The sequence below is a fragment of the Eulemur rufifrons genome, chromosome 4 (genome assembly GCF_041146395.1).
Source record: "Eulemur rufifrons isolate Redbay chromosome 4, OSU_ERuf_1, whole genome shotgun sequence".
Classification (NCBI taxonomy): domain Eukaryota; kingdom Metazoa; phylum Chordata; class Mammalia; order Primates; family Lemuridae; genus Eulemur; species Eulemur rufifrons.
In genome coordinates, this window is record NC_090986.1 from 79,170,666 (window position 1) to 79,184,120 (window position 13,455).

The 13,455-nt window shown below is 42.9% G+C and overlaps 1 protein-coding gene across 2 annotated transcripts in view; it reads left to right on the plus strand.

Annotated features, from left to right (window-relative positions):
• Positions 1-13,455, plus strand: part of ATP8A2 (ATPase phospholipid transporting 8A2) — a 494,649-nt gene that overhangs the window by 346,251 nt on the left and 134,943 nt on the right. For both annotated transcript variants that reach the window (XM_069467429.1, XM_069467431.1), the window contains 2 exons: positions 7,220-7,342; positions 9,315-9,393. In XM_069467429.1, the coding sequence (XP_069323530.1) occupies positions 7,220-7,342; positions 9,315-9,393 (202 nt within the window). The remainder of the gene's footprint in view (positions 1-7,219; positions 7,343-9,314; positions 9,394-13,455) is intronic.

Below are 13,455 nucleotides of genomic sequence, written 5' to 3' on the forward strand. Positions count from 1 at the left end.
CTCAGGGGAGGAGGGCCCGATGCTTTCCTTAGCTCCAGGCAGCCTTGGGCAATTCAAATTAATCCAACAAATTTTATTGAGTGCTTACTACACACAAGATGCTGACAGGCTAGAGGGCAGTGTTGATCAAAATAAAGCCCACAGACCACTTGCCCATGAATAACCAGCATTTGTTTGAAATAATGCAGATTCCTGAGGCCACCCTCCCCCCCCCACCGCAACCTAGCAAAGGGCGTCTGGGAGATGCTGAATTGTAAACAAACTTTTCTAGTTATTGTTATGCACATTAAAGTTTGAGACCCACAGCGACCTTTGATCCCTAGGGTTGGGTATATGTGATTTCTTGATTTTGTGGCAGAGAAGTATATTTCAAGGGGAAATGGCCCAAGTTTACCAGAATCCACAGTGCAGCCACTGAAGCGGGCTGCCAGGGGGCGCTGGCAGGTGGCACAGTCCAGCTGGGGACATCAAGGAGCCCCGAGGTGTGCTCACAAGGGTCGGTGGTCTCCGTGGTCACTCATGCTGGAAGGATCACCTTTGCAGAACATGGAGGTTTGCCTCCACAGAAATCGTTTTGGTAACTTTGTATGAAATAAATTGAAGTTTACAGAAAAATTAAAAAAAGAGTACAAAGAACTTCTGTATACCTTCACCCAGATTCATCAATTATTAGCATTTTGCCCCCATTTTCATTCTCTCTATACATACACGTGCACATGCACACACACGCCTACACACGTGTGTACACACTGAAGTGGGGCATGTGTTACAGACATTGTGCCGCTTTGCTACTTAATACTTCAGTGGATAGTTGCAAGCCCCCTTCCTCTTACATGACCACAGTATAACGATCACATCAGAAAACTTTAACATGGATACAATAATATTATCTAATCCATATTAGTCATATTCCAGTTTTGATGTTATTATTCCAGTAATGTTGTAGTTAACAATTTTTCCCAGGCCAGTATCACTCCAGAGACCCGCCGCAAGAGACAGTATGTAACATGCAAGGCATTTGCTAGTGACCCCCCTCTGCTGGTCTGGCCTGTCCCTGGCCATTTTCTTCAAGTGATATTTCTCTCCTGCTTTTTCTTCTGCATTTTTTCTTTATGTTTGATTTCCCAAGCCAGCTAAAGTAGCAAATCACTCTTTCTCAGTTTAATTCTCATGGCAAGTTAAACAGCATTAAAATAGGATTGACAGGAACACTCATACACTGCTGGTGGAACCTTCAACCTCTGTGGAAAGCAACATGGAGATACCTCAAAGAGCTAAAAGTAGAACTTCCATTTGATCCAGCAATCCCACTACTGGGCATCTACCCAAAGGAAAAAAAGACATTCAATAAAAAAGACATCTGCACTCAAATGTTTATAGCAGCACAGTTCACCACTGCAAAGATGTAGAAACAACCCAAGTGCCCATCAGTGTATGAGTGGATTAATAAAGTGTAGTATATGTATACCATGGAGCTCTACTCAGCCACAAAAAACAATGATGATCCAGCACCTCTTGTATTATCCTAGGTAGAGCTGGGGCCTGTTCTAAGGAAAGTATCACAAAAATGTAAAAACAAGCACCACATGTACTCACCATCAAGTTGGTATTAACTGATCAACACTTAAGTGCATATATAGTAATAACATTCATCGAGTGTCAGGCAGGGGGTAGGTGGGGATGAGTATATTTGAACCTAATGGGTGTGGTGCACACTGTCTGGGGGATGGACATGCTTGTAGCTCTTAGTTGAGCAGGGCAAAGGCAATATATTTAACCTAAACATTTGTACCCCGATAGTATTCTGAAATTTTAAAAAATATGATTGAAACTCTTGCATCTCCCTAAATAGTAAATGAATGCTGTCCCATTATGTTCTCATTATATCCATAGTCAAATTTCTGTATCATTTTATTTTGTGGGTAGAATGAGATTAGAAAGGCCACCAGGGATGAATGCTAACAGGATCAGATGAGTTTTAGCCAAATTTCATATATTTCTTAGTGTAGAGAGAACTCTAATGTTATTAAACATGTTTCAGAAAACCAATCCTATTATCAAGCCAGCATAATTTGAAGAAGAAAACCATGGATCAACCTCACTTATAAACAGAAATACAAAAATTCTAAATAAAATATCAGCAAATGGAGTGCAACAGAGTACTAACAGTGTTTGACCAAGTGTGATTTATTTCAGACACACAGGAGGTTAGAAATAAAAAAACTTTCTAAATATCACTGTATCAACAAAATAAAGAAGAAAAACATGACCCCATCAGCAGATGCTACAAAAGTTTTGAAGCAATTCAGCTGCCATTCCCTAAATAAGAACTCTAAAACAGGAATAGGGCAAAGCCGATCAACCACAATCCACATTATTCACAAAAACCAGTAGAATGTTGCCATAAATGGTAAAATTCGAAAACTATATCATTTTAAAGAAGAAATTGGTCAAAGTGCCTGCCATCACTATGTAATTCAGCATTGTTTTGGAGTTTTTAACAGCAGCCAGACCAAGAAAATTAAATAACTATTACAAATATTAGGAAAAGGATGAACAATTTCTGTGCTTATACAAATATGCTCACAGAAGATATGGTCATGTAAATATGTTCACATATAATTATTTATGTAGAAATCCAAAAGATACCACTAGAAAAATACTAGAATTATAAGATAATCTGATAAAGTGACCAGATGAATGATAAATATATAAAAATCAAGGCCAGGTGTGGTGGCTCATGCCTGTAATCCTAGCACTTTGGGAGGCTGAGGCAGCAGGATCACTTGAGCCTAGGAATTTGAGGTTGCAGTGAGCTATGAAGATGCCACTGCACTTTAGCCTGGGCAACAGAGCGAGACCTTGTCTCCAAAGAAAGATCACTTTTTTCTATCCTAGGAATCAATAGCTTTTTCTTTTTTACCCTTAACAATGGACACCTATTAATGGAAATGCAAAGTGGATAATAATTCCTTTCAAAATAGCAATTAAAATTATACATTGCATAGTAATAATTTTTATTTTACCTGTACGAAAAAAATAAAGTCTTATTGAAGTATACAAAATAAGATTTGAACAAATAGGCATACTATTTAATATTTTCTTGTATGCGAAAGCAATATTGTAAAGGACTCAGGTGGGGCAAAGGCAATATATGTAACCTAACTAAACATTTATACTCCCATAAGATGCTGAAATAAAAAAAATAGTGAAAAAAAAAGAACTCCTCTAAAATTAATGTATAAATTAATGTGATTCCAAATAGAATCCATCCCAACCGCGTATTGTTGGGGGCAGGGGGAAGAGAGGAAAAAATTATAAAATTTTATTAAAGTGTAAATGGAATTAATGAGTAGTTGAGAGTAAGTATGCAGAGCATGTTCTGAAAAGACCATAGGATTGACATGTCTTCACTAAATATGACCGTACTATAAAGCCACCGTAACCAATCAATGCTATTGGCATAGAACTAAATAAATAAGTTAGTCTATATCTAGATCCCATTTCTAGATTCTAGATCTATAATATATGAGAATTTAATAAACGTTAAAGGTGATCTTTCAATTTAGTGAGAAAAGTGTGGATTGTGTTCTCACAACAGGCTCTTTATTTGGAAAAAATTGGATTCCTATCTTATCCCATTTAGAAAAATTAATTCCAGATATAGTAAAGACTTAAATGTGAAAAATAAAACTGTAAGAATTCTACAAGGCACTTCTGAAGTCATATAAGTTTCAAGGAAGGGAAACTTCTGTAACCACAGTTGGACACTTAGAAGCTGTTCTTGACCATTTAAACATTAAAAGTTTTTAGCCAAGTGCAGTGGCCTGTGCCTGTAGTCCCAGCTACTTGGGAGGCTGAGATTGCTTTAGCCCAGGAGTTTGAGACCAGCCTGGGCAAAGTAGCAACACCCCATCTCAAAAATAAATTAATTAAAATACACATTAAAAGCTTTTATATAGTAAAAGAAACCATTTAAAAAGCCAGTAGACAAAGAATGCATTTTGGGCAAAATTCTATAGCAGAGTTGATATTTGTTATACTCAAAGAACTCCGCAGAAAGGAGATGAACCCTAGGTAGAAAATGGACCAAAGACCTGACTAGACATTTCTCAGAACTGCAGATCCAAATGGCTGTGTGTGTGTGTGTGTGTGTGTGTACATACATATAATTTCACATATGTGAAAAATTGCTGAAACTCTCTGGTAGTTGGGAAATGTAATTTTTAAAAATAAGAATTAGTATCTTTACTTTTTCAGACTGGAGAATATTCAAAGACCACTATAATAACCACTGCTGGTAGGGAAACAGGGAAGAGTTCAGTGTGGTCTTTTGCAAGGGGAGAAGAGAAAGATTGAAACCTTTTTTGAAAGCGACCTGGCAACATTGAGTAAAATAAAAAATACAACCAGCCTGCTGCTGGGCCTCCTTCCCATAGAAATAAAAGAAAAAGTATATATGTTATGATATTTTATAGGTGTTTGTTACATAATGTTTGTGGTAGCAAAGAGCTGGAAATACAATGAATGCCTGTCAGTGGGTAAACGGCTAAAAAATGACGGTAGGTCCATACTATGAATTATTATGTGAGCATTAAAAAGACCACATTAGCATCAAACCCAAGGGACTTGGAGAGCTTTCTGTGATGTATGTTTAGCAAGAAAAGTATGATGAAGAAAAATGTGTATAATGTCCGCTTCTTGTAAAACAAATCATGATCCCTAAACTGTGTGTGTGTGTGTGTGTGTGTGTGTGTGTGTGCACTCTCTCACACGCTTGCCTAGTGTGCTGAAGGCAGTGTGGAGAATACGTAGAGCTTACTGGCTTCATTGTAACCCAGAGATGAAGGACAGGGGAGGATTTGAAGTGGGGGGAAGTAGAAACTCAAGTAAAGATAGAAAAAAGCAGCATAACCAGGATGCGTGACATCACACGTATGTGTAACCATGTGCCTGATACCACGTTCGCATTGACGCAAAGCGATGGAGGTGAAGGTGAGTGCCAAGGAAGTGTGCGGCGTTGCTGAGACGTTTGATAGGAGCACCTTCTTTTCGTCATAAAACGGACAACTTTTCTTGTGAGGGTAGTCAGGACAGCTCTAGGTTGATTTCTCCTTGCAGTTTTTGTAGCACGTTGAAATGCCAGGGAAGCTTCTGTTCTGCTCTGGGCTGGAGAATTTGCTGACCGTACTCACCACACCCCTGATCGCTTGATCCTAACTGACTTGGGGAAGGCTTTCTCTGGCCACGCACTCAGTCTGCAGATAACTGGTGTGGGCTCAGAATTCTTCCAGAGACACACATCGACTTCCCACGGGCTCGAGGCCTTGCTGGATCTGTGGAGATGGATTCTGTGGATGCTGACGCTGAGCAGGGAGTGACCGAGACTGTGAACTGTGCCCAGAACTGAGCAAAGAATGACCCTCAGGCCACAGCATGTCCCGGGTTGAAGTTACATGAAATGACGTGTTCTTCCAAACCTCTTCTTCAGCACCTGGCTTTAGCTTTCTAACACACCAGTGTGAGGGTGCCACACGCCTGCAGAGCACAGGTAAAAGTCAAAGTCTTGGAAGGCACCATCTCCCCAGGAAGTCATTGTCATGGGAGGTTGTTTGGTCTCTCCCCATCCTTGTCTCACACCACAACCTCAGCCAGCCACCATCTACCATCCTGCGTGTCTTAGAAGGTCCCTCTGTCCAAAGACAAAATGAAAACATCTAAAGATCTACTTGGCTTTTGTTAGCAATTCTAGAATCAGGTAACGTCTCATGCTGGTGAAATGAGTAGAATGAGTACTCCGATGAGCTGAGCAGAGGAGGTTGGCTGTAGGAAAGGGCTTACGAGGCACAGTGGCTCACACCTGTAATACCAGCACTTTGGGAGTCCATGGTGGGAGGACCGCTTGAGGCCAGGAGTTTGACACCAGCTTGGGCAACATGGTGAGACCCTATCTCCACAAAAAAATAGAAAAATTAGCCAGGTGCAGCAGCACGCCCCTGTAGTCCCAGCAACTCAGGAGGCTGAGACAGCAGGATCAGTTGAACCCAGGAGTGAACTATGATCACTCCACTGCACTCCAACCTGAGTGATAGAGCGAGACCCTGTCTCTTTTAAAAAAAAAAAAACAAAAAGGCAGAAGAAAGCAAAAACAGGACAAAAAGTGATCCGTTCTTTCAAAGTGACTTTACTTGTAGCGTTAGAACAGAAGGGACTCCCTTCTCATGCCGCCAAATAAACTGGGCCCTTTCAGATCAGTTATTGTGAATCTTCTGTTTTTTTGGAAAACTGGTCTAATTCAGAGTTCAGTCTGATGAAGCTTCCGGTGGTGCAGGTGACTCCCTTCTGGTCTGGTCTGGTCTGCTGGGACTGAATGCAGGCGCTAAGTCTACGTAATGGCCTCCTGTAAGCTTTGTTCAACACTTCTAACCATGCTCGCCGATGCCTCGGATCTTTGTATGGGTGCTCCTCTCACGGGGATGCTTCCAGGGGCACCCCTCACCCACACCCCTGTCGCCCTGCAAAACCCTATGGATCCAACACCTCTCGGGCCAGACACTCTTTGGTGCAGGATTCCTTCGTGACTCTGCCTTCTTCTCCTCCTCTATCCTCTCCCCCGTGGGTAATTTTGCAGGGCCCTGTGTTTACATATTTATCTTTACACCTGTCCCCCACTGCCCCCCACCCCCCTCTGCAGTAGATGGAGTTCCTGCAGGTCAGGGACCTGCTTCCTCTCCTCCTTTCTCCTGTGTGTAACCTCTCCATTCCTGGTGCCCATCACAGCACCTAGCCCGTAATTCACCGCAGCGAACATCTGCTGCAGGGATGACTGGATGGAGTATAAAACCAGGGTGGGAAGTTGTACAATTGGGCCTCAGCCAGCGCGAACAGAAAACAAAACACTTTGCAAAGCTAAGTGTGGCACGATTCTACATCACTGCCCCTTTTACAAAGGAAAGTAGTTGTTAATTTAACAAAATTTCTTGGTGAACCCAGTATCTGTGGTGCTGTCTTTAGTGTTCAGTGTATTCATTTCACTCTGATTAGCACAGACATGGTCTCTCATTTATTTTCTTTGTTTAGAGGATGTCTGGGGAGTTGTGAATCATTGGATCTCAGGCTCGGGCTTGACTGAGAATGAAGTCATTCTTGGTAGCAGGGAAGCGCTGAAGCTGTGTGACGTGGAAGGGCAGCTCTTAATGGCTCGTTGTTCTCCCTGCAGATTTTCACTGCTTTGCCGCCCTTCACCCTGGGAATCTTCGAGAGGTCTTGCACTCAGGAGAGCATGCTCAGGTTTCCACAGCTCTACAAAATCACCCAGAATGCCGAAGGCTTCAACACAAAGGTAAACAGGATGTGGTCATGGAATTGTCACCTCAAAAAGGCATAGCCCTGCCTTTTGCCGTTCCACTCCAGTCATCTGCCTGTGCGACAGCTCAAGCTTGAGAGGGAACATTTGAGAAGCACGGATACCACAGCCACCGCCCCCAGCTCCCCACACACAGCAAGCCCCGTGAATTAGAGGTGGCTTCTGGAGTGACATGTCCTCATTGCATGGGGTGCATCTTTAAGCTCCAGTTTGCTGAGTCCTCCCCACTCCTCCCTAAGCCCAGGGCCCTCAGGATCAGCCGGCAGAGCCCGTCTTACACCTTCACACGGCCCTGCGTGGGGGCCGCGGGGAGCTTGCCTGACTGCTGCTGGGTTTTCATTTAGCTAGATACGAACCCAAAAGTTAAGTGAGTCATGGGTTCTTGGGGTTTTCTTCCAGACCACAGACTCAGAGAGGATACAGGAGAGGTGTGAGTAATCCTGAGAAGCCCAAGCAGAAGCCGGGTTGGGTGTTAAAGGGATTGCACAGTCTGGAATGGCAAAGGGGATCTGTTGTGCAGGGAACAGTCGTGGCTGAGAGTGGCAGAGCAGCTGGGTGCGCCTGCCCCACAGGAAGCTGGTGCCCGGCCCGCAGGGGGTGAGGTGTGAGATGGCCCTGTTTCTGTCTTGGGTTGCCGTGCAGGTGGGATTCAGAAGTTCAGACAGAGGCCGGCTGCCCAGCGCAGCTACAGTGCTGTGTGCGGGGGTGTTCGCGATTGGCGTGGGTGGCCCCGGGCCCTAGTGAGGGTGAATCAGCCGTTCCCTGTCCAGGCCGCAGCGAGACAGCCGCCTCCGCAGGCTTCGCTTCTGAGCCAGGTGTTACCGACAGGCCACCTTCACAGCTGCCTGGTTCCGAGAGGGCGTGAGAGGCATGTCCGAGACTGGAAAATAAAAGGGATCCTGTCTGGTTTGCTGTGGTTCTATGAATGGGAAAATCAGACCCATTTCCTCTGCATTATTTACATAAATTAAATCTGTTCTCTATGGAGTTTGAATTCCAAGGCTATTTGAGGTGGGAGGGATTAGGGAATGAACCCCAGGCAAAGGAGAAAGAGCTAAGAGTGCCCCAAAACTTTTTTCAGGCACTTTGAAATTTTTCTTTTTCTTTTTGTTTCTTTTTGGTAGAGAGGTCAGGGAAAGAGTGGTGCAAAATGGATATTTAAAATGGCGGGGGGTGGGGGCAGTGAATCCCATTGTCTTATAATAATGTTTTTCATTATCTTCTGTTGTCCCACCACTACTTAGGGTCAAACTATGTGACAATTCCCAGAACAGCTGGTGGAGGTTTAAGTACATTTAATCTGGCTTTAATAATTCTGTCATCTCAGTGGTTAAAAGGACGATTGAAATGCATTAATGAAACTAAAGTTTAGGGTAAACCAAAATTTATGTTCTTTTGGTTGACCTTTCAAGTATTAAAGAGAATTTTCAAATATGTATAATATTAACTGAAAACCCAAAAATTAAAGAAAAAGTAGAATGAGAGAGATTTAAAGGAGAGATTTAAAGACAAAAGAGAATTCCATATAAGAATTTACAAGTAAAATTTTTTTCATGCTTTTAAAAGTATGTAGTTCTAGTCTGTTATTAACAATTTTGACCTAATGCCCTTTTTCTGGATGGTTGTCAAATGTTGTCCCTCTTACAATGCTAAAAAAAACTGGCACCACTCCTTTTTCAGATGTGAATAGGTTGTGTGTTGGTCTATATAAATGTGGATATGTACTGAGGTCTTTGTGCTAAAATATTATTTGGAGATAGTCCAGTCTTTTGTATGTAAAAATTAAGAAACAAGGTTTTTTTTTTCCCTCCCAAATTCGAGAATGATCTGCTGCTGGTGGAAGTGTGCAGCAGGCTGCCAGGATCCTTCACAATGTGGCGTTTGTTGAGCTACACAGAGGTCAAGAGTTTTGGGCAGCTCCTGACTCCTTTGGTTTGTTTTCCCGTAGGTTTTCTGGGGTCACTGCATCAACGCCTTGGTCCACTCCCTCATCCTCTTCTGGTTTCCCATGAAAGCGCTGGAGCATGGTAACGGCTTTATGATTGCAACTGTCGACAAGTAGCTTTGCAGCTCCTCTGGTGCCAATGTGTTCACAATTTTTTTTTCCAGTTCTGTAGAAGGAAAGATCACAACAACATGATTTAGAGAGAAACTGTACCTAAAATCTAATGAGAGCTAGTTCCAGGTTTATAGCTAGGAGGTTTCATCAACTCTGGCTCTGAGAACCCATTTTCCTTCCAGTTGACTGGATAGTCTGAATAGTAGGAATTCAAAACTCAATTTTTAATAACGGTTTGAGTCAGGGATCTTGAAGAGAAGGACTGTGCTATAATGAAAAGTCAGTGCCTCTTGTCCGTGAGCTTGAAAGTCTCTGTTAATTACTTGGGCTTTCATTTCCAAGCCTCCCGTACCCATATGCAGAATAACTCAAATCTTGTAAGAGTTCAGTCTTATTCCTAGTTTTTCTGAAAGAGTTCTGTTTCCTTGATGGACGCCTTTTGAAGTCATAGTTTTTCTGAGGACCAATTCTCCAGATTGGTTTTAGTCTTTCTCCATGGCTAGAAGAGGATGTCTGAGAACTGTGGGGCTCCATGTTTCTTTACACTTCTTAATGCGTCCTAAGCGTGGCCTCCTAAAGAGGCATCTCTGTGGTCTCAGAAAACGAACATGTATCATGAGAATGCTACTCTTTCATCCCTCTCAAATAGTAATAATCCCCCTGGGAAAAATTACTGCAAATGTTGACTAGACAAGGCCTTTTATTGTTCAGAGAACCAAAGAATATAAAGTTTCCAAGCGTCTTTGTTTCTGTGTCAGTGTGTTTTATGCTTCAAACAGAAATGATTCATCCTCGCTGATACTCTTTAACCTATTAAATACCGACAGTTAGAAAAAGTGCATGCACAACCAATTCCTTGTGTCCTATGACCCATCCTTTCAATTTCATCAGAACTCCTTTTCCTTCCAGGGTCCCTAATCAGAGAATTAAATTTTCTACTTCTAGCCCCAGACCCCCAAAAAAGAACATTCTAGTGAAATCATTTTCTTTTAACTTTAAACCTTTCTTGTGATTTATCTTTACTCATAGTGGAATTAACTTGTTTTAAAATGGTTTGTAAGTAACGGTAGTTTACAAGTATGAGAAGGTTGTACGTGGTTTTGTTGCAGAAGGTATGATCGTAGCCAGCCTCGTGGCAGGCTGGGCCCAGTGACGGGACGCAGTGTGTCTGATGAGCGCCAGGACCATCTGGGCAGTCATCCCTCTGGACCTGCGCCAGGCTGTGTACTTGGGAAGAAAGAGCGACTAGCGTGGACCGGCCAGTGCTACCTGCAGACCCCTGCCCTTCTTGTCTGGACACCCTCCTGTGTTCCTAACTCAGCAGTGTTTGCCTTTGGACGCTCAGAGGTTTTACAAGACTGTCATTTACTTGCTTCAAAAGGAATTAATGTGGCCCCTCTGCAGTAGAGACAAAGGCTTTCTAATCCTGGAGTGAATGATCATGTGCTTTGAGTTTGTCGCTCCTAGTTTATCATGGAATTGTTATAGTTTGCCTAGATTCCATCGTGTAAATCCATTCATTCACCTAATGTGCTATATATACTATTTAAAAGGGAGTAAACTTCCAACGGTTGCTAATTTACCTAAAAGATAATGCCAAGTCTGGTTCTACCATCCTTATCTGCTGCCCCACATTTGCAAATTGCCTAGCCACCAGCCAATAGGGTGATTTTTTCCCCTTTTTATTATGATCACCAGGATGATCAGTGTCACTGTTTCATTGTGTTTATCGGGCCTTCAGCATAGAGGTTTTTCTTTCAGTTGTGTTGATTGAAGCCGTTTAAGGTGAAATTGCAAATATTAAGTATATTGGCATAGAACAACAGAAGACCATTGGTGTTCTCGTTCATTAGTTGACTTTCTGTAACAAATCGAATGAATATTTTAGAATTAATTTCTAAATTCTCACAATTAGTACAGAGCAAAATTATTACATTATTGCTCATTAACTTTATGCATTCATGTAATATTTATGCCCAAAACACTGTGGCAGAGTTTAAGGGTGATGAGTAACTATATCAATGTGGGTCCTAACTTCAGAGCGTCTGTAGTCTGGTAAAGGAGATTGGATTTTGTATGAGTCCGTTTTGTGCCATGATAACAGAACACCGCAGACTGGGTAATCTATAATGAAGAGAAATGGATTTGGCTCTTGGCTCTGGAGGTTGGGACTTCCAGGATCGCGGGTCTGGCGTCTTGTTAGGGCCTCTTGGCTGTGTCATCCCGTGGCGAGAGGCATCACACCTCCTCCCCCTTCCCCATCCTCCCGGCAACTATAGATCAGACCCCATCTCCACCCCTTGCCAGCATCCCCTGTGTCCTGGCTGGAAAGGGGGCAAAGGTGTGAGGGGGGACAGACCACACACATTTGGAGAGACATTTTCTCAGTGAAGGGTTGGAGGTAGGAGAGCTACGTGATGGGGTTTCCTGTGAAGAAAATGAACTGCCCTGGAGAGAAACACACAGGATTTGGCAAGAGTGTCGGCTGGTTTTGTCTTTTTGTGGGTGTGTGTGGGTAGCAGGGAGCCGGTGGTGGAAATCAAGAAAGATTGTGACATTCCAGAGGGCCTGTGTGTCGGCTGATTGGATTACCTGTTTATGTGTGCTGATGTACTGTTCTAAGTACAAGTGAGTTCTTATTACACCCTGAATTGCCATTTAGAAGGATGTATCTGCTCCACCCACGAAGAGATATAGGAACAGGCGCCAATCTGAAACAAACTGCATCACTTTGAAAGCCCGTGGGACCCTGGTCTAACCGAAAAGCACCTCCAGGCCTTCCCCTACCCGCCAGGTGTGGCCTGCGGCCTTCCGATCCCTGCCGAGACCCTGAGCCCTGAGACAGCGCTGCTTGACCAGGGTTTAGATCCCTATGGTAGCTTCGTCTCCCCATTCGATACTGTGTGGATGAGTGAGTTTTACTAGAAAATTCTCTCTCCACTAACCAGGTAGAGAGGCTCAGGCACATATCAGCGCTATTCACTTTGAGCATGGCAACATAACTATTGGGAAGAAATACATTTGAGAAGGTGTGGGTACATTGTTCATTCCCTAGAATGCTTCCAGGAATTTCGCTTTGCTTATTTTTGTGTGGTTTTGGAGAGACTTTTCAAAGCACTCCTTTGCTGATGGCGTTTGTGATGATTCATTTCAAGTTTCAAAATAAATTTTTCCACTCAAGCAATGCAGTAAATCAGATTTCTTCCAACCATCACAACCTTACGCTTGCTCCCAGGGTCTGCCAGCAGCTCCCACCCTTTGATCTGAAAAGTGATTTCTAAGTTGAAACCATAATGTCACCTTCACAGGACCAAGTTCCTCAGAAGCCCTAGTGTCAGCCACACTCAAGTTTCCCGCTGGTGTGTCCAGTTGGCATAACTGAGCAACCCTCCGGAATGTGGTTATTGGCAAAAGAACGTAAAATCAGTTTTGATTTTATAAAAGGAAATTTTCAGATTTTTCTTGATGGTGTTTACGAGGGCAGTGATGGGAAAGAGAATATACTTACCAGCAGAAAAAGGTTCCTAAAAAATGTGTTCTTGATTCCCCAGAGTGGCGTGGTCTCGTGTGGTGATGACTGTGGTAGAGAGAAGTGGGTGGATTGGAGGTAGAGCTGGAAGGATCTAGTACTGGATGAATCAGTACTCCCCTACTTTACCTGATTGTTCTGTGTTTTAAACCTGTCAGGAGAATGTGGTTTTGCAGTCACAAAGGCCAACAAAATACAGTATTTTAAAGTAAGACAGGTGAAACAATACGCTGGTGCTTTGTTCCCCTTTAAAAGCCACTGACAGTACTGTGTACAGTTCAGAAAAAGTCTAAAATAAATTAAAAAGAATCCGAGATGGGCATTAAATGCTAAAGAGCACAGAAAAGAGGGTAGTGGCCTCTGGCGTATGGGAAAACCTACAGAGAGGACAGAGTGTGATAGAAGCTCATGAAATCCTGACGCATATAAATGAAGTGAATGGAACTTGCTCCCTAAGAACTAGAAAGAGAACATTCTGGACAGTTTTTAGATTTACACAAA